This window comes from Dipodomys merriami, unplaced genomic scaffold (assembly GCF_024711535.1).
Source record: "Dipodomys merriami isolate MVZ:Mamm:240054 unplaced genomic scaffold, mDipMer1.0.p SCAF_8, whole genome shotgun sequence".
Taxonomy (NCBI): Eukaryota; Metazoa; Chordata; class Mammalia; order Rodentia; family Heteromyidae; genus Dipodomys; species Dipodomys merriami.
Genome location: NW_027206401.1, coordinates 7,232,958 through 7,253,658, shown reverse-complemented (window position 1 = coordinate 7,253,658; position 20,701 = coordinate 7,232,958). Strand labels below are relative to the sequence as shown.

The 20,701-nt window shown below is 42.8% G+C and overlaps 1 protein-coding gene across 5 annotated transcripts in view; it reads left to right on the top strand.

Moving 5' to 3' along the window:
- Positions 1 to 20,701, top strand: part of Arid1b (AT-rich interaction domain 1B) — a 334,344-nt gene that overhangs the window by 169,219 nt on the left and 144,424 nt on the right. For 3 of the 5 annotated variants that reach the window (XM_070010547.1, XM_070010545.1, XM_070010546.1), the window contains exon 5: positions 18,560 to 18,601. The exons of the other annotated variants lie outside the window; for them this stretch is intronic. In XM_070010547.1, coding sequence (XP_069866648.1) covers positions 18,560 to 18,601 — 42 coding nt within the window. The remainder of the gene's footprint in view (positions 1 to 18,559; positions 18,602 to 20,701) is intronic. 5 annotated transcript variants of the gene reach the window in all.

Here is a 20,701-nt window from a genome sequence, read left to right as displayed (position 1 = left end):
AAGCTTAGAGAACCAGGGTTTACAGTTATTCTGCATCCAGGAAAAAGAGTAACATTAAGTTACTCTGCGAGGAGCCTAGTTCAGATTGAAGTTAGCCTCCAAGTATGCTGCTCATCATAAAAATGGAATGTCAGAAAATGAGTATTTTCTGCATGGAGTGAAGTAGTGAGTGGTGTACAAGCATTTTCCCTGTTTCCAGCTTCTGTTGGATCTTGATTCCCAGAGGGAGTTGGCTCTGTTGAAGAACTCCCAGCAGATGGTGATAAAGCAGATGGTGATAGAGCAGATGGTGATTGATAGAGCAGATGGTGATTGATAGAGCAGATAGATGGTGGTTGATAGAGCAGATGGTGATGATAGAGCCGATGGTGATGATAGAGCAGATGGTGATGATAGAGCAGATGGTGAAGGTTCCATTCTCAGAAGAGAAGTGACTAAAAAGGACAACATGTAACAGAGATTAGTTGACTCTCCAGCAAACCATAAACAAAAGACATTATTAGTATGATATGATGTAGTACAAAGAATATCAACCCGAGCTCAGGAGATCTGGTTGTTGGGTTTTGGTTAATTTGTTTTTGTTTTTTTGTCAGTCATTGGGCTTGAACTTGGGGTTCTGGGCGCTGTCCCTGAGCTCTTTTGCTCAAGGCTAGCACTCTTTAGCCATAGCACCACTTCTAGTTTTCTGGTGGTTAATTTCTGGTTAATTGCCTGGGCCCATGAGTCTCTGGAGAATTATAGGATTATAGGTGTGAGCCACCAGCACCAACTTAGTGACCTGGATTTTACTCTGAATTTTCTCAAATAATTGTGCGTGACCTTAGACAAGTTACAATCCAGTTGCCGTTCATTTCCCTCGTCTATGAAATCAGAGGTTTTATTCTCAATTGCTTCTATTCCTTCCAGGATTCTGAATAGCACTGATAAAAAAAAGTAATGAAAGTAATAAAATGTGCCCAAGTGATGTGCACCCTTAAAGGATGTGTTTTCACATAGATTTGAAGTGTTGTTCTCCTTTAACGCTGCCTACCAGTTTTGTGATGGGGCAGATGTAGTCAGTGCCTTCAAAGTTGCACCCTCGTTTAAGATACTCACATTCCAAGGGCATCCCAGTACTTTCCACCATGTATTGACTGGTTATTAGTAATAGAGAGAAAAAGAATTTAGCATCAGAACTATTGTACCCTGATTGAGGCCTTGGCAACGTATGATTTAAAAAATGTTAAATGTATTGTTAGTTCTTTGCATGTACTTCATTGGACTAGTCAAAAGGAATTACCAGATTAGTGAACACTTGGAAAAGGGACTGTCATGAGCCTGAGTGTGTCTTGTACACAGACCTTGAAGTCCAACCCTCACACTGGCTCGTATCACATGAACATTTGGGCTGAAGACAGAATAGTACTTGCACACTCAATATTTGTTGCCCAGACTGGCCTATTTTTTCCTAAACTGGCTAGACTGTTTCCACTATAGCCAAATCAGATACCAGCCAAAGAGAAATCAATGGCAGCCCTGAACAGAAGTGACAGGTGAAAATCAGATGAGTCAGATACATGGGTCTGTACATGAACACAAAGCTAGCACTCAGTACTTGGCTGGAGATCATGGCTTGGTTTTGCTCTTTTTTTTTTTTTTTTGGTGGTCGTGGGGCTTGAACTCTAGACCTAGGCGCTGCCCCTTAGCTCTTCAGCTCAACGCTAGCGTTCTACCACTTGAACCACAGCTGCCTTTCCACTCTTTTTGGTATTTAACTGGAGATAAGAGTCTCATGGACCTTCCTGCGCAGGCTAGGATTACAGGGGTGAGCCACTGATGCCTGACGTTCTGTTCGTTGTTAATGTACACACATAAAACCTTTGGCATCATGAAATTTTTGATGACATATTCAATGCTTGAATATTTGTTTTGGTCTTGGTGGTTCAGCGTTTAAGCTTGCTTTCTTTTGGGTACAAAACTTGGTTGAAGACAGCATTGTATTTTCTACCACTAAGTCTGCTGACCTTTGAAATTGTTAAGGGGCTTGTGCCTAAGGGGTTGGCCAGGTATGAGCTATTACCTGTTAACAAGAGCCTTGCACATTGTCTGCACTCTAGCTATTATTGAAAATTCTGGTGGTCACATTCTGGGCAAATTATTTCTTTTGAGTCATCTCCTGTGGTTGTTAACTTAGTTTGCAATCCTGGTTTTCACAACCAAACCTCTGGACTAACTCAATATTCTGTATTTGCTTCCTTGACAGCTTGCCTCAATTCATTTTCTATTCTTTCTCAGAACTCCCATCCGTTCAGTTAGAAAATTAGCTTTTGTATGAGTAAAGGAAGTTCACTCTGAGTCACTAATAACCTGGGACCTGCCAGGTAAATGTTCCTTGTAATTTCCAGAGCTATGTAGGCCCTTCCTTCAGTAACGCAGCGCAGCTTCCAGGCCCTTCACTGTTGTTGTCGTCGTTGCTGTGGTGCATGCACTTGAACTCAGTACCTCACACTCTTACTCAAGTTTTCCCACTCACAGCAGGAGTTCTACCACTTGAGCCTCTGCTTCTGGTTTTTTTGCTGATTAACTAGAGAAAAGAGTCTGGAATATTTGTTGCCCAGGCTGGCTTTGAACTTCATTCCTCAGATCTCAGCCTCATGAGTAGCTAGGATTATAAGCACAGGCTGCCATTGTTCAGCTTTTCTGGTCACTCTACAGATGTTAAGCTTGATAATGGACATTCTAGACTGAGTTGCCATGTGCATAGTACAGTCTGAAGGTAATGCTACTTACATCTTGAATTAGCATTTCGTAGACATGATTATCTGAAATTTAAGTTTAAGGACGCAGTTTTCACAAGTAGAATCATTATGTCTCCTTATAAGCCAAAGAGTGGTAAGTCGTTGTACATTTTATTACATTTATTCAATAGAACTTACCAAATACATTTTGAATACTAAACACTGTGTTGCACTTCCTATTATGCCAATTTTTTAAAAAGATGCAAAACATCTTTTTAGAAAAACATGCCATTATTTTCTAGGAATGTACAAGTTAAAGCAAAAATAATTAGATCATAATAATTCAGTTTGTGTGTAGCTATCAACTCATAAGACTGGAGAAAAGGAGATAACATTTAATTCTGTACACTTCTTTTAGATTTAGAATGTCTCACATAAGGTCTGGCATATGGTAGTGATTGGAGAGTAAGTTTGAGCTGTGCCTTTAAGAATAAAAAGATAAAGCTGGGCACTAGTGGCACATGCCTGTAATCCTTGCTACTCAGGAGGCTGAGATCTGAGGATCAGAGTTATAAGCCAGCCCAGGTAGGAAAGTCTGTGAGACTCTTGTCTTCAGTAAACCACCAGAAAACCAGAAGTGGAGCTGTGGCTCAAGCAGTAGAGCCCTCGCCTTGAGCTGAAGAGCTGAGGGACAGCGTTCAGGTCCAGAGTTCAAGCCTCATGGCTGAACCCCACCCCACCCCCCCAAAAAAAAAGAATAAAGAGATAACAGAAACCTGAATTAAAGCAGAAAAGATGGAGAAGAGGGATAAGTGCTTGGGTTTTGACTGAAGCAATACAGGAGACAGGAATAATTATAGGAGCTTAGGCAGAGATAAGAGAGTGTGTCTATAACTGACAAAGAATATAGAAGTTGGTTGGGTATCAGTGGGACCCTGAGAGAAAATTAGTATTGGTTTTGACTGGTTAAGGGATTTGAGCAGCATCTCATTGCAGTGTGCACTTGGCACAGTCGGGTCAGTTCTGGAGCTGTGGACTACTTTGAAGGCTTTTGTATGAAGGAAATTATTACTACTCAAAGTATATTATGCACATGTATGGAAAAACCACAAAGAAATCCCTTACACTGTATAATTGTTGTACTAACAAAAAAAGAAGAAAATTAATAAGGAAATACATGGAAGCTCCATGGAGAAGAGTCATTTTTTTCTTTCTCTCTTTTCAGTGGTTGGGGTCTAAGCTAGGGCTTTGAGAATGCAAAGCAAGCTCTCCACTACTGAGCTGCATGCTAACCTGAGAGATGATACAGTCACATGGACATTTCTAATGTTGGTTACCTCGTTCTAAACGGGACCCACCTTCAGCAAGCCCTTCAACAGCCCGTTTCTATTGGGTACAGTTGGTCTCCTGCAGACCGGTTTCCTGCCCATGTTGGGCCGGTCACCGTTCTGTTCCCACCTCACCGTTGTATACGCCCACCCCTCAGATAGACACACTCTGGTGCAAGTCCTGCATCTCAGGAGGCTGACATCTGAAGATTGTAGTTCGAAGCCAGCCTGGGCAAAAAAGTGTGTGAGACTCTATCTGCAGCAAAAAGCCAAAAATAGAGGTGCGGCTCAAGTGATAGATACCAGCTTTGAGTTGAAACCCCAGTATCAGCACACAATATCTTTTTAAACATGTTTAACATTTCAGTGTTAAATCTGAATAGATCTTTAATGCCTTGTACTTCATCTTCCTATCAATAAGATAATCACACCCACAGTATACCATCATCTAGTTTTTAAAATCATCACATTAATATAGATTTATCTTCAGTAAGTCCCAAACAGTTGAGTGTATTATTAATTTTTTTCAGACATTAAACCTGTCTGGTATGCTTGTTGAGCACTTGACTGTTGCTGTCCAAGCTGAAATGTGCTGAAAGTATTGATTTATGAACACGTACCATGGGACAAAAAAACCTGATACATCTCACTCATTTTTATATGATCAAATGCTCAAGTGGTAACATTTTGAATATATTGGGCTAAAAATATACTATTAAATTATTTCCCTTATTTCTTTTTACTTTCTTAATGGGACTACGAGAATATAGAAAACTAACATGTATAGTTGAATTATACATGCTAACAAAAGTATAATCATACTTTTGTAGGGCAAAATTGCTCAAGTTCTTCCACCCCACCCCACCCTGATTGAGTTCCCTGCAGATAAACTTATTACTGATTGGCTGTTCTAACATCTTAGTATACAAACCTATGTTAGCACAGCAGTTATTCTGGTTAAGTTTTAAAGGTAGTTTTTACTGAGTAGGAAGAGTTGGGGAAAGGGAAGCATGGAGAAATAATAGATACTGAGAGCCTCACAAAAGATTTATTGAGAAAGATGTTCTTTTGCTAGTTTGTTTTGACCATAATTTCTAAAATGACTGAAATTTTGTAAAATATGTGTTTTTGCTAGGCGCAGTGATTCACAAGTATAATCCTAGCTGATTTGAGACCAGACTGGTGAGATCCCATCTCATCCTAGAAAACTTGGGTGTGTGGGTGCTTATCTGTCATCCCAACCACTTGGGAAGCATACATAGGAATGAGGTCCAAGCAAACTATGGGCATAAATATGAGTCCCTATATCTAACAGCTCAAGTGGTAGACCTCTGTCTAGCAAGTGCAAGGCTGAATTCAAACTCCAGTATTACCTGGGCACTGATGGCTACTGCCTGTAATCTTGACTGCCTCAGAGCTGAGATCTGGAGGATCTTGTCAGTCCTTTCTGGTTATCAGGAGTTCCTCGAGTTTGAATTCAGGGGCCTGGGCACTGTGCCTGAGTGTTTCCCTCAAGGCTGGTTCTCTACCACTGGAGCCACAGCTCCACTTCCAGCTTCTTGGTGGTTAATTGGAGATGAGGCTCATAGACTTTTCTGCCTGGGCTGATTCTGAACTGCCATTCTCAGATCTCAGCCTCCTGAATAGCTAGAATGACAGCATGAGCTACCAACAATCAGCATTTTCAGTCTTTTTGAAGAACAATCCATGAATAAATAGAACCTCATATTTATAATGTGTTTCATTATAAAGGTGTTTTGCACAATACTTAGAAGTAAATATATCTCTTAACTCCTTTTGCTGTAGTCCAAATGTTTAGAGCCTAAACATTTTAAAATGGAAACTGATTTAATAGGGAGAAAATGTTCCAAAGAAAACTCCACTTTTTGGAGAGTCTTAGCCAAAATAGTGCTATCATACATGTATTGAAAATAATCTTCAGGTCTTAGACCCACTCCACTCCTGTGTAAGTACCAATGTGAGGACTCGTTGCTGGAATGGGAGAATTTCTAGTCCTCTAGTTTTCACATCATCCAGTAGTTAAATGAATCTGTTGTACGCATAAATACTTAATGGCTGGCACATGTACATATATACATACATCATACATACATACATACATACAAGCAAATAAAATCATTTTGTATATGGGGCTGGAAGGTGGCTCAGTGGTAGAGCACTTGCCTTGCATGCCTGAGGCCCTGGGTTTGATTCCTCAGCACCACATAAGCAAAAAGAAAAAACCCGAAAGTGGCATTGTGGCTCAAGTGGTAGAGTGCTAGCCTTGAGCTGAAGAGCTGAGGGACAGCACCCAGGCCCAGAGTTCAGGCCCCACGACCGGACCCCTCCTCCCTCCCCCAAAAAATCATTGTGTATGAAGTTTTATCAGCCCAGCCCATTTGTTTGGTGTATATCCTAAGGATGGGGTCAGGAAAATAAACGTGAGATCAAAAGTGCAGAATTGCAGGAACAGTGAGGGGTCTGATTGAATAAAGGCCTGAAAAAAACATTGTTGCTTCAGTATACAGGTCACCAGAGACTGTGATTAACATCCATGATTGACATCAGGGGAATTAACCCACATGCAGATTAGGGGCAGACTGCTTCTGGCCTCTTATTCCAAGGTTAGGAGTGTCGTTAGACCCAGTTCTTTATATATTGTAGGGGATTTTAAGTGGAAAAATAAATTCAAATCTGTATTTGCTGAAGACAGCATAGGCGGCACTCTGAAAAATGGTGGAGAAAAAGCCTGAAATCATGTACACCAGCTTCATGGTAATGGAGGCTGATAAAGAGAGAAAGGGTCTCTGCAAGACACTGCAACCACACTAGCGGCTGGTTGGATTGAAAAACAGGATCCTAGGGAGTGATCTGTTCATATTTACAGATCACACCTAGTAGGCTCATTGAATTCTTGTAACAGTCATCAGGAGCAGCTTGGAGAGGGAGGGGTTCAGTTAAGTCCTAAGTAGTCTTGCCTAAGAGCCTATGTTCTTATATTTTTCCCTTACAGTGAGGAAAAGCTGTTCTGAAGTCCTAGAATTCACATGCAGTGGCTTTTGCCTCTGTCAAGGAAGGAAAGAAGGACTTTTGTTGATATTCAGGAAGGTTCTTTGTTAGGCTTTGTCTTCCTGCTTGTTCTCCACTGCTCAGATTAGTTCTCTATATCAGGTGCTCAACAGTCATCTGTTTCCACATGCTACCACATTGGTTAGTGTCCAACTGTGACCTACACCTTGAATTTCCTTTCGAACTGGCTACCTTGGATGTACCTGAGTATGTCAAATGGCTAATGATATACCTGTGCTGTTTAATTGAAAATCTGGGGTATTCCTGACTATAGCCTTACCTTCACAGTATCTTATTAAAATTAAAACCATCTGAAAATCTCATTATGACTTCTTAAACACCGCCCCCACACACACACATTTTAGACAACGATAAAGAAATAAAACAAATGGATAACCATTCAGAAGACCAAAAAGCCCAATATGCCTGGTGGATAATAGGGCAGAGAGTAGATAATGCCAGGGGAGGAAATATATTCATAGTTTTTAAAAACTTGGAAATAAAATTGTGAAGCATTTAGCAAGTATGTTTGTATGAAAATTATTGTCACATGGAAAATAGGATGAAAGTAAGCTTTGAGGATTCTTTCCCTGATGAACAACTGGCCTAGTTGATTTGGATAGTCGTAATTCTTACAGTCTAACCTTGCATATCGTATCTTATTTTATACGTAATTGGTATAATTTAAATGTAAAACAAATAAAATCCACAAACAGTACATGGGTAAATCATTTTATTGAGAAAATGTATAACCATGTAACTTGACCATGAAGTATTTAATCTAAAATTTGTAAGAATACCTTTTATATTAACCCATGTGCTAACATTCTGGAAGGGCTTGAAAATTAATTTTAGCATACTTGCTACTATGCATGTTTTTGTTTTTTGTCTTTGTTTTTGGTGCTATAAATAGAAGGTAGAATTGAATGAGGTATGCTGTCATAAAGCATGAATCCTGGTTAGCTATTCCTGAAATCAAATTGCGATTCAAAAATATTAAACAGTGGTGATTTAAAACTATATGTTAATTTTTTTCTTTTTCCTCCAAGATTTGTCTCGTCTCTCCATATGGCTCTTGGTTATAACTCAAAATTTTAAATCTTTAAATTAGTGACATGTAAATTTATGCTGTATTTGCTTTTGCTTTAATTTTCTTCCAAACTGAAACGATCAGGGATTTGTGTCTACAAATGGCAAATTATATATAACCCTAATGATCACGGTGACAGAATGTTCCTTATTTGCAAAAATCGACAACTGAGGTAACCCATTCTGGAAAGCCCAACTTCTAAGCGTCTGTGCCAGGGGTGTTGGGGTGCAGTGGAGGCCCTGTGCTGAGGGTCCGAGCCCCCAAGTGGGGCTTTGACTGGCTTTTTGCAGCCCTGCTTGTTTGGCCATTCCAGCCCAGATCTGTTTACCTTCCCTGCTTGAGCCTGGTCTTGAAACAGGAGCTTGAAGGAAGGCCTCCTTCTAGCCAGCAGAAGGGTAGATAGTCTGCTTTGGTTTTCATAGCCTAGCAGGTTAAGTAGCCAGCCACTTGGCCCTCAACCAAGAAGGTGTCAAGCCCTGTGAAAGGTCAAACCCTGACTCTGCAGATTCTGATCACCTCTCCCTCCTCCCGAATCCTGCTCCCACCTGCGGTGACTGCCGGAGGCCTGCCGGGCTGCCCAGCCCGGGCGGCTCCACGCCCGCAGGCCGCGGTGGAGAGTGCGTCCTTGCCGGTCTCTGGACCGCCTCGGGCTCCTCCCTCAGGTCTGCTGGGAGGCCCTGGGCCAGTTTACCAAGTTTCCGCTGACTCAGGGCGGCGGACTGCGGGGATGCCATGCCAGTTCTCCCCAGGCCAAGGCCACTGCCCTTTGCTCGAGTCCTCCCTGCTCAGAAAACGTCTACTTGCTGGGGCTGGCTTTTACCCAGACTGGAACAGAACCACCTTGCAAGCTCCCACGGCTGGATGATTGGCATCCGCCTTTTGGAAAGGGCCCTCCTTCCGCCCGGAGCGCGGGCGGGGCCGGGGCGCGGCGGGGCTTCGGGCCAGCGGCGGAGGGCGGGGCTTAGCGGTTAGAGTGATTGGGGGCGGGGTCGGAGGCGGAGGGCGGGGCTTGGTGGCTGGAGCTATTGGGGGCGGGGCTGGTGGTAAAGGGCGGGCTTGACGGTTGGAGTGGTTGGGGCGGGGCTTGGTGGTTGGCCTGGTTGGGGCGGGGCCGGCGGCGGAGGGCGGGGTGAGGATGGGGAGATGGGGCGCCGGTGGGGAGCTGGGTGCGGGCGGGCGGTGGAGGGCGGGGCGAGAGGGGGAGGCGGCGCAGGCCAGGCGCTGGCCCGGCGCTGGCCGGGCTGCGGGGCAGGGAGCCCGGCCGGGCGGCTCCCCGCGCCCCGGCGGCGGCTGCTGCCGCCAGCCCGCGGTGGGAAAGCCTGAGCGGTAGCCTGCCCTCTCCGGCCTGCGCTTCCCGGGGATATTTCCTTGGCGCCTTTGGGCGCTGCCCCTCACAAAGCCGTGCGGGGCCCTGGTGCTTTCTCTGACGGCTTGGAAGGACGTGTCCCGGGGGCGGTGGGTGGGACCGCAGCGGGGCATCTCGGAGCCCGGCGGAGGAGCCGCGTTGGCCAGCAGGACTCGGGCTGCTTATGCCCTACCCTGGCTTTTACCTCCGCTCAGCTTAATTTGGGTCTGTGCTGAGGTCGAGGCGGAGTCTAAGGAGACACGGAGAGTGACCTTGAAGAGTGGTTGTGAATAGTAGCGGGCTTCGGCGGGTCTGCGCGCCCTGTACAGAACCGGCATGGCTGTTCGTCACTGCTGTTGCCCACCGACCACACTTAAGTCCCAGCTATTTGGGAATTTTTTTTTTTTTTTGTCGGTCATGGGGCTTGAACTCTGGGCCTGGGCGCTGTCCCTCAGCTCTTCAGCTCAAGGCGAGCGCTCTACCACTTGAGCTACAGCGCCACTTCCGGTTTTCTGGTGGTTTATTGGAGATAGGAGTCTCACGGTCTTTCTTGCCCGGGCTGGCTTTGAACCGTGATCCTCAGATCTCAGCCTCCTGAGTAGCTAGGATTACAGGCGTGAGCCACCAGCGCCCGGCTTATTTGGGTATTTTTTAAGCGTATGTTTTTCAGGATATACTGTTGTGCTCTACACCCCTGTTCCCTTCTATCCTTCCAAAACAGAACAAAAACAAATGCCACTTAGGACAGACTGCCATAGGTAGTTGTCAGCAGGGCTCTTGTTAGGTTTTTGAGCTTGTACATTTAAGTGATACAGGTTATGAAGTTCTGTGTTGATGCTTTTTTTTTTGTAGGTCCTGGGGCTCGAACTCGGGGCCTGGGCGCTGTCCCTGAGCTCTTCGGCTCAAGGGAAGCACTCTACCACTTGAGCCACAGCGCCACTTCCGGTTTTCTGGTGGTTTATTGGAGGCAAGAGTCTTCACAGACTTTTCTAGCCTGGGCGGGCTTTGAACCTGAATCCTCACTCAGATCTCAGCCTCCTGAGTAGCTAGGATTACAGGCTTATATTTCATGTGAGTCCATTAACTCTGCAGATGTGTCTGTGTACTTGAAATTGTCTTGTTTTTTTGTTTTGTCTTTTTTGTGCTGGTCCTGGATCTTGAACTCAGGGCCTGGGCACTGACACTGAGCTTTTTTGCTCAAGGTTAGCATTCTGCCACTTGAGCCACAGCTCCACTTTCATCTTTTTGGTGATTAATTGGAGACAAGAGTCTCATAGACTTAACTGCCTGGGTTCAAACCTCCATCCTCAGATCTCAGCCTCTGTAAGTAGCTAGGATTATTGGTGCAAGCCATCAGTGCCCAGTGAGAGTGGCAAGGAAGGGAGGGAGGGAGGGAGGGAGGAAGGAAGGAAGGAAGGAAGGAAGGAAGGAAGGAAGGAAGGAAGGAAGGAAGGAAGGAAGGAAGGAAGGAAAGAAGGAAGGAAGGGAGGAAGGAAGGAAGGAAGGAAGGAAGATTTGGTCTCTGCTGTTTGATTTCAGCTATTCACAAGGACTACTTTTCAAACTTTTTTTTTTTTTTACTCTCCCTACCAAGAAAATGGTGATTCATCCTAGTCACTTCCCAAATACTTTTCAGACTTGGTAAAATTTGACATAAATGTCACTGCTAAGTGACAAGTTTTTGTTTTTAAATAACTTTTTGTAGTGCTGGAATTAGAACTCAGGGCCTCTTCCAACAGGCCCGGATTGCTTGCTCAGCGTGTGTGTACTCTACTACTTGAGACATGCCTTCTGTTTAGTTTTCTGCTAGTTATTTTGGAGATGGAGTCTTAACAAACTTTTCTACTTGCTTGAAATTGAACCTTACTAACTTTTTGCCCAAGCCAGCCCTGAACCTCAGTCTTTCCAGTTACCTCCCGAGTATCTGGGATTACTGATGAGAGCCATTGGACCGATTGCATCACACTTTTAGGTGACAGTGAGCAAGGTCAGCAAGGCCTGTCTTTTATGTAAGCAAAAAAACCCCAAACAAACTGTACATAAGTAAGTGGGAAAACTTTCAAGTTAATACAAGTAAGGGAGAGAACTCTGAAGAGTGAGTAATAGATAAGCAGTTAGATGGTGTGTTTTCCAAGGAAGGAGCAGCAGGTGCAGAGGCCCTAGGGTTTGCTATGGCCAATGGCGGGTCAGAGAAAGCCATTGCACTGAAGCCTTGAACTTTGTGGGTGCCACAAGTGCTCTCTGAACTGCCAGGATGCGAGTGACATCCAGCAGCATTCCTTTGCATAGAACGATGCCATGCATCAGTTAGCTTTTGCTGTGTGACCCACCAAATTCCTAAGGCCAGTCCCATCACCATTTATGCTTAGGTCCTGCTTCTGCAGTTTTGATAACATGGTCTGGGCTCAGCTGCGTGATGGTTTAATTGGTCTGCCTTCTTCAATCAGCTTTGATAACTGGGAAAAGACAGTAACAGGATCACATGTCTCCTGTCCTCCTGCAAGCCAGTCTGGACCTACACATAGGAGTTTCAAGAGAGTGACGAGAGATGCACTGTTGCCCCTGGGTGCTGTGGACAAGATGGAGGCACAGTATAATGTGCGCCCCTCTGGTGCACTGGCTCGGTCAAATTCTAGCCAAGGTCAGACCAGAGGTGCAGGCATAGGAACACTCCCTTGATGAACGGGCCATCAGATCACCTTGCATAGTGATGGCTTGCTCTTGTTTTGGTTCTTCTTTGTATATAATACAAAGGAGTCTGAAGTAAAAGTGTTTTCTTTCACTTAGAGAAGATCAGTAGGAAGCAGTGCATCCGCAGTGCTGACTGCTTTTGTTTTAAATGTCATGGCCTGGGATGTGAAGGTGCCGCTAGCAGAGGAGATCCTGTGAACACATCACTGGTGTTGAAAAGCAAAATTTTAATGCATATTGTTGTAGATCACGTTAAATAGTCTTAAGTATAGTGTGCTTTTAGGTGGTATAAATATAACATTGTTATTTATTGAGCCCCTATTTATTTTTAGTTAATTTAAAGTACATTCAGAGATTGGTTGTTCTGCTCAGTAGCATTTCACAGTATGAGGCATCGTTATGTGTTTTTCTGTTGCCAGCTAACCAAAACCCTGAGCAGTTCTAGCGGGTGTGTCCTTGAGCTGCAGTGTGGGTCTGCATGCTAATGAGAATTAATAGCAAGAGGAATGCTGACATTCATTTCATATGGTTTTTAATGGGTTGTGTTCTTCCACCCTCCCTCTCCTCCCCCTTCCCCTCTTCCCCATGATACAGAGGGCTTGAACTCTGGGCCTGGGCACCATCCCTGAGCTTCTTTTGCTCAAGGCCAGCGCTCTATCATTTAAGCCACAGCTCCATTTCTGTCTTTTTGGTAGTTAATTGGAGACAAGAATCTCACAGACTTTCCTGTCTTCGCTGCCTTTGACCTGTGATCCCCAGGTCTTAGCCTCCTGAGTGGCTGGGATTATAGGTGTCAGCCACCAGCGCACGTAGCTTCAGTCAAGGGCAGTTTTATGTTCTTTTCATTGTGTGTTGCCTGCCTGTGTGTATGTATAACAGGGCATATAGTGAAACAGACTTGTCATTTAAACTGTCTCACATCCTGGGCCATGGTTTTGTAGAGTGCTTTATTATTGTCTGCCTTTTCACAATGAACATAAAAAATATTATTATGGAGGCAGGTTCTAGTTAGTATGCTGGTCTTCTTGGCCCCATCAAGACAGATACTGCAAACGTTGTAAGGAGAATCATATTTTTGTGATCTTTGGACACCACAATAATCTAGATTTTTACTAATACCCTCAAAATATTATTGTGACTCTTGACTGAAAATTCATTCAGTTACTTTTTATTCTTATCGGTCTTCTCAACCCCCTCTGGGTTGAATAGTAGCTCACTTAGGTAATTTGTCTTTCTTAACCTGTCTGATAGTTGAGGCAGCACATCATTTTAATGTTTAATTATGGTCAGGATAAGTATCTGTAATGTGTAGAAAGTAATAGATTATTTGTCATCACAGTTATTCAATTAGGATATTTCAAAATGTAAACTTAGAGCTATATCCTTTACCCTTGTTATTTTGAAATAAATTTTAGATGGATCAAATATCTAAATTTAAAAAAATGTGTAGCCTAGCAAGCACAAGGTCCTGAGTGCAAACCCTAGTACCACCAAAAAGAAAAAAAAAAGAAAAGCCCTGAGTAACACTTGCTGTGTGTACTGTGACTCCATCCTGTAATCCTAGAGGGAATGGCTTTTCAACACCTGGTGTGTGTGTGTGTGGGGGGGGGGGTTGAGTTGTTGAGAGACTCCATCTCTGCCTTTTCCCCCACCTATTGGGGAAGCATATGGTTGGACAGTGCTCTAGGTTTGGCATTCCCAGTGACATAGGTTTGGCATTCCCAGTGACATAGGGAAGGCAAAAGTAGGTGTAATGCAGCCTGGAGTATAGACAGGAAACCTGGCCAATAGCCAATGTCCAGAGGGGTGGGAGGTATGTCCCTAGAGTGCTGGAGCACCTGCCTGGCCAAGGCGGTGTCCCTGTTTCCCCAGGACCATCAACACACAAAAAAGAAAGAAATCTTAGAGACAGAAAGGCATTTCTCCAGCATGGCGTGTGAGAGGAATTTACAGAAGGCATGAAGGAATGATGTAGGTAAGTTTGGATATTTAAAATGTCAAAAATTTTATATTAAAACTGCTTTTGAGTTTTAGCATTTTCCCATGTGATAAAATATTTCCTAGCTGGGCGCCAGTGGCTCACACCTGTAGCTCTAACTACTTGGACGCTGGGATCTGAGGATTATAGTTTGAAGACAGCCAGGCAGGAAAATCTTACCAAGTTCTTATCTCCAGTTAACTACCAAAAAGCTGAAAGTGGAGATGTGATTCAGGTGATACAGTGCTGGTGTTAAACAAAGAAAAGCTCAAGGGCAGTGCCCAGTTCAAGCCCTGAGATCAGTACAAAACATAAATTTTTTTTTGAAGTCTAAGGTTTTTAGGGTTGTAGGATGCACTAGCATGTGGCTACACTATACTATTTAACCGATTCCATTATTACTTTAGTGTTATTATGTATTCATGCTTAATGTATAAACAGTATACCACAAATTAAATAGAGTTAAATTAAATAGATTTAAATAGATTTCTGTAGCAGGTTGGATTTTTGTGTAAATGGGCACTAATTTGCTGGAGGACACAGGTGTACAGTGCATGATTTTTATTTTTTGGTCAGTCGTGGGGCCTGAACTCTGGGCCTTGGCACTGTCCCTCAGCTCTTCAGCTCAAGGCTAGTGCTCTACCACTTGAGCCACAGCGCCACTCCTGGCCTTTTCTGCTTATGTGGTGCTGAGGAATCGAACCCAGGGCCTCATGCAGGCAAGGCAAGCACTCTACCACTGAGCCACCTTCCCAGCCCGTGCTTCTTTTTCTTATTTACATAACTATCACAGCATAGGGAGTCCCATTGTGCACATATGCATTAGTTGTTACACATTTAGCTCCTGCCAACATGGAATAAATTTTCTTACATTTCTAGAATCATTATTGAACAATGTTCTGTGTTACTGTTGAGTTATTTCAACTAGTCTTAATTTAAAAAGATCTCACAGGGCTGTTAAAACAGTTTTTATTGTAAGACAAAATTCAAGTTCTATGTCAGAATGCAATCATGTTTCTTGCATTTCTGTCTGGAAATGCATATATTTAGCATTTATCCTGTTTTAGACCAGTGTTTTTAGACTGTTTGAATAAGGATGATCTAATAGTAAGGGCCTTGTCTTAGAGTTAGGAGGTCTCTGCCTACCCCTTCATACTGGAGGAGCCCTTTCCAAGTTCCTCTAGTACTTATAAAATCAAACTATAGGTATTAAGAATAATTCCATCTATGTTAAAGACTAGGGTGCCAGGAAACTAGAAATCAGAATCATAGGTGAGAAGGTAGCTCTGTGTGTGTGTGTGTGTGTGTGTGTGTGTGTGTGTGTGTGTGTGTGTGTGTGTGTGTATGTGTATGTGTGTGTACACATGCAAGGTGGTACATGCAAGGTTGAACTCGGGGCCTTGCACTGCTGCTTAGTTTTTTTTGTTTAAGTCTTATGCTTTACTGCTTGAGCTATACCTCCACTTGTGGGGGCGGAGGGGCTGTGGGTTGCTGTTTATTTGGAGATAAGAGTCTCCAGTATTTGTTTGCCTGGGCTAGCTTCAAATTGAGATCCTCAGATCTCTTCATGATTATATATATATATATATATATATATATATATATATATATATATATATATATATATATATATATCTTCATGTCCCCAAACTGATGATTAAAAAGAAAAACAATACCACAAATGAAATACCATCTCATTTCTGAATTTAAATTTTTTAAATCATATACTGGATGTGTAAATACATTTCACTTAAGTATTTTGGGGGAAATTCCTCATGACTATCTTAGGACATTAAGCATAAAACCTTGCAGTGTTAAATATCCAGAATGTGTTTATTAGTGAGCAAATTAGAGTTTTTCTAATCCCAGATTGGATAAGTGCAGGTTATAATTGATGCAGACAATTAATATTTTACTAAAAGCCAGTGCTTTCCCAGCATATGAAAAAAGTCTTTCCCATGACTACATTCTTGTTTTAAAATAGTGATAGCTTTGTAGCAAATTAAATTTAATGAGATTGATAGGGTAGTAACATAAACTCACATGTACTTATAGTTTGTACATAAACTTTATAGGCATTTTATATTTGTGAAATAGTTGTCAACTTTTCATTTTAAAGAAACTAGAAGGATATCACTAAAGGAGCGTTGGTTAATTTCTGTGGATACGTTTAATGACTGTTACTTGAAAATTCTATGAAGGTTGAAATACTCCCTTACTCCCACTAGAGGGGGGTTCCTTCCAACTTAGAACTGCTCTTAGACTTCACATGAAAACCTTGTGTGACAGTGATGTTCCCTTCATTTTAAGTGAGGTTGATCTCATGTTTTTCAAATCAGTTCTGTTTGTAAATATCATAGTAAAAACCTTACAGAAATGGAGAATGTAAAAGGTACTAAACTAGGGTGCATATATATTTTAAGCAAAATTTTTTTGTAAAGTTCCTTTAATTAAACATACTAAAAGTGTAATAAAGAGTTTCAGAAGATGTCTCTGAACCCTACTTGAGACAGACTCCAAGGTGAAGGGTGAGCTGACTTGAGGACTCCACTCACCCCCCCCCCCGGCCCTCCCCAGGGTCTGTGGTGCAGCCTTGTTTCTGTCTGCTTGGTAGCACCATGGGGAGTTCTAATGTCTTATGACAGCTGTGCTCTGCACTTACCTCCAGTTGTCAAATATAGTAAAACCTTGTATTGAAGTAGATTCCTGTTTGCTACAGAATTTTACTGCTTTCTTGACTTTTTAAAAATTTACTTTATTGTTATTATGTTTTCTTGACTTTTTATAGTCTGTAAAAATATGCAGAACTTATTCTGTATTTTTTGCCAACTTGAACTTTAATATGTTGAAGAGTAATTGTACATATGTTAAAATATTCACATTAGGGTTAAAATATTGAGTTGTTATACAGATATGATGTGTGTGCATAATTTGCAATGAAATGTCATATAATGTTCACAGTATTTAATCAAATTGGTGCTTTTCTTTTTGATTGAAGTTTTTAGTGTTGATCAGGAGTTGCAATTTTCAAAACATTTGTAGTTAGTAACATCATGTTATAGAGGACTTGGACAATTCATACAAGTTACAGGCAAGCAGCATTTTGTGTGAAGCCTAAAGTCTACAGACAGTAAGGCTTGTTTCTAAATCTAACAGTTAGCTTTGGAAATGGAAGCATAAACAGAAGTGCTGTCAGTGACTCGTATAAGGATTTTCTACTGTAGTTGATCCAACAGTTCAGTCTTTAGCCTAAAATCATATTTGGTATCAGCAACATATGGTTTTTATCAAAATGAGACTGCTCATGTTCTCAATCCTCCATTCCCTAATCCAGCCTGCCTTTCACTGTGTGCTCCAGCCTTTAGCTCTGTGTGTGTGTGTGTGTGTGTGTGTGTGTGTGTGTGTGTGTGTGTGAAAGAGAGAGAGAGAGAGAGAGAGAGAGAGAGAGAGAGAGAGAGAGAGAGAGAGAGAGAGAGAGAGAAACATGACCTTCATGATGTTCAGGAGCAGGATTTGCTTTTTAACACTCTACTTTCATCTTGGATGTGAGTCTTGGAGCATAATACACTGGATAGGACTGTGTGTCTTCTGTGTAAATACACACCATCTGCCTACTTTAAAAGGGTTAAAACCCTTGGTGAAATGCCCGTCCCCATGGTCTTCCTCTGACTGTCAACATTCAGGTTTGTTTGTTTCCTTGTGTCCTTAACTATTTTCTGTCACACACTGGCTATTTGTAGTAAACAAAGTTAGAAGCTTTACACCCAGAATGTAATGATGTTTAAAAACCAGCAATGATCGGGTACATGTTTTTTTCCTCACAGCTTTTAAAATTCATGTTAATGAGCTCTGGGTTCTAATGTATAAGACTGACAGCCAAGTTTGAACTTGTGCCATCATTTCGCAACTTGTTGCCTAGCCCTGCTGCCTTTTCCAGAGCGGCTTTCAGGAACTCTGGCTCTGCAGCATTCCAGAGATTCAGCTCTGCCCACTTTGATTTGAGCAGGACAAGAAGCTACTAGCAGCAGGCCAGCACTGTGAAACTAGCTGGCAGGGAGGAGCCTTCCCCTCACTGCCTGTCAGGAAGACGGGAAAGTGTGTGCAGCAGCCTGTGATGTAGGTGAGGCCGGTCCTGTGGAGGAGCTCTGTCGACACATGCACACCGAGGCAGGTATTTCCTCCCACAGGAGCCTGTCCAGTCTGAACTCCCAGGAGAAGGGCTGGGAGCACAAGGCGGCCCCGCCCCCGCCAGCTTCCCCTGCTCTCCTTCAGAGCCAACCTTTCGGGGGGCTCAGTGAGGCTTTGATAGTGCCTAAGTCATTTTTCTCCTTATGATTTCAGGTTGAAGTCTTGGCTTCGGAGGATGCAGCCTTTGGACTCAAGGTGTGTGGCCTGGTGTAGGTTATTGTTGTTGTTCAGGTTTCTCCTGTGTCCTGAGTGGGGGCCCAGGCTCTGCTTGAGGCCTGGTTGGCTTGATCAGAACTAAGGAGTTAAGGATTGGCTTTGACAGCGATTAAACTTAGACATAATCCTTGCCTCTTTTTTTTTTTTTTGTAGAAGATGTGATCAATAATAAAGGAAACTTATACTTTCATTTAGTAGTAAGTGACTTTTAAATTTGAATGCATCTAGGTGCAAGATTTTCTGAGTTCCCCCTAGTTTGGGTTACTACAGTGTGCAGTTGTTTGTTACCTGAGTGGTTTATTTCTTATTCTTGCTTCATACTGGTCTCTTTTGGTCCATTCAGGACCAAAGCAAAAATCCAGCTCTTGTTTGTAAGGAGCCCACAATGGGTTGGCAAGGGCATAGAAACAAATGAATTGTCCCCAGGCGGGCATGAGTCCATGCTAGCAACGCGCCAGAGGCTGAGAGTGAGGCGGGAGGAAGGGAAGGCTGCCTGGCAGGCTGGCCCCTGAGCCAAGTTGAGAGTCGGGAAATGAAAGCTATTTTCAGGTAGGAACTAACCATGGAAAATATCAGAAGCAATCAAAGTCAAATTCTGCCTGTGTGACATGAGCTGAGGTTGGAAAGGTTAAAGATACTTTTATCCTATAGAAAATCTGAAGCTATTAAAAGATTTTAAGCCAGGGTACTGGTCAGATTTACCATCTAGATAGAGAACTGTAGCCACATGTTGGAGGATGGATTTGCCCAGGTTCCTTCCTGTCAAGGGCAGTGGTCTGAGCTGCTGTGGTAGATGTGAGGAGATCAGAGAAGTGGAAGCCAGTGGAGAGGTGAGCAACACTGTGGGACATAGGAGTTTTAGAATTAAAATCTTCCAAACCTGTGTTCTTTAAGAGATTTTTCACCGTTTATGCAGATGTGCTATTTTTAAAGCCTGTATGTCAAAGGAAGCACATATTTGGGCAGCTGGCCACACTCTTGTACAAGTGTGAAGGGCAGAGGAAGTACCGTGGAGGACTTGCTGTCAGGAGAGAGCTGAGGCTGGAGGGAACTCCGAGCCTGAGGCTGAGGATGGTTCTTACCTCACTCCTTTATAAAGTTCACCATTCCTTGTTTGCATTTTCTCCACCTGCCGTTCTGAATGGTTGGCATCTAACACGTGCTGTGGAAGAGTTGTGCGGTAATGACAGGTGAGGTGACTACCACAGTCAAAGCTCTGCTGAAGTTAGGAACTTGGCAGGGTTTGGAGTTGCACACATGCATGCATGCCACTGGAAAGAAAAGGCGTGAATTAGTACTTCAGAAATATTTGCTGTAGCGAGTTTACAACCTTAATATGTTTTTATGTTTCTATGTCTGTTCAAAATTAGCAAAATAAATTAAGCCCAAATAGAGCTAATTCCATATTGTTTACAGAATTTAACATATGGCCGTCTCCCGAATTTTCCATTTTAATTTAATACCCAGCATGCATGCAAAATATTCATTGCATATCTAATAAACATGTAGGGTGAGTTCTTGTGAACTCATCTTCATAATCTTTCATACTTACTGAGTATGCCAAATTGCTGAAGAGGGCTGTAGCCAACCGCCCCATGGTGCGTGGGGTCTGGCGCACAGAGCCGATTGCTTTAGCAGCCCTAAATTCAACAAGGCTTTAAAATTTGATTTTTTTTTTTTTTACTACTTCATTACCTGGAAGTCAGCAAAAATATTTTTGAATGTCAGAATTGACCTTATTTCTTATGAAAAAAATCTAAATATTCAGCATTTCTAATTTTCCAATTTCTTGGGGGGGAAAAATAAAACACCCTCAACTCTGACTCACTGGTAGGCAGGCGCCCCACTGAAAGCATCATCTTGTTGAACAAAGCACATATCTGTCCTTCATCTATTCAGATCCTTTCAATGGATATTTTTCATATTTTTGATCCTTCATTCCACTTGCATGTTTTGCCTTCTCAGCCATGCTTAAAACTATACGCTTAATGTTGGTTTCAGATATAAGTGGAACTTGCAATCATAACTGGAAAAGAGCTTGAACATACTGCAACCCAGAACACAGCCAGCCAGTGCTGC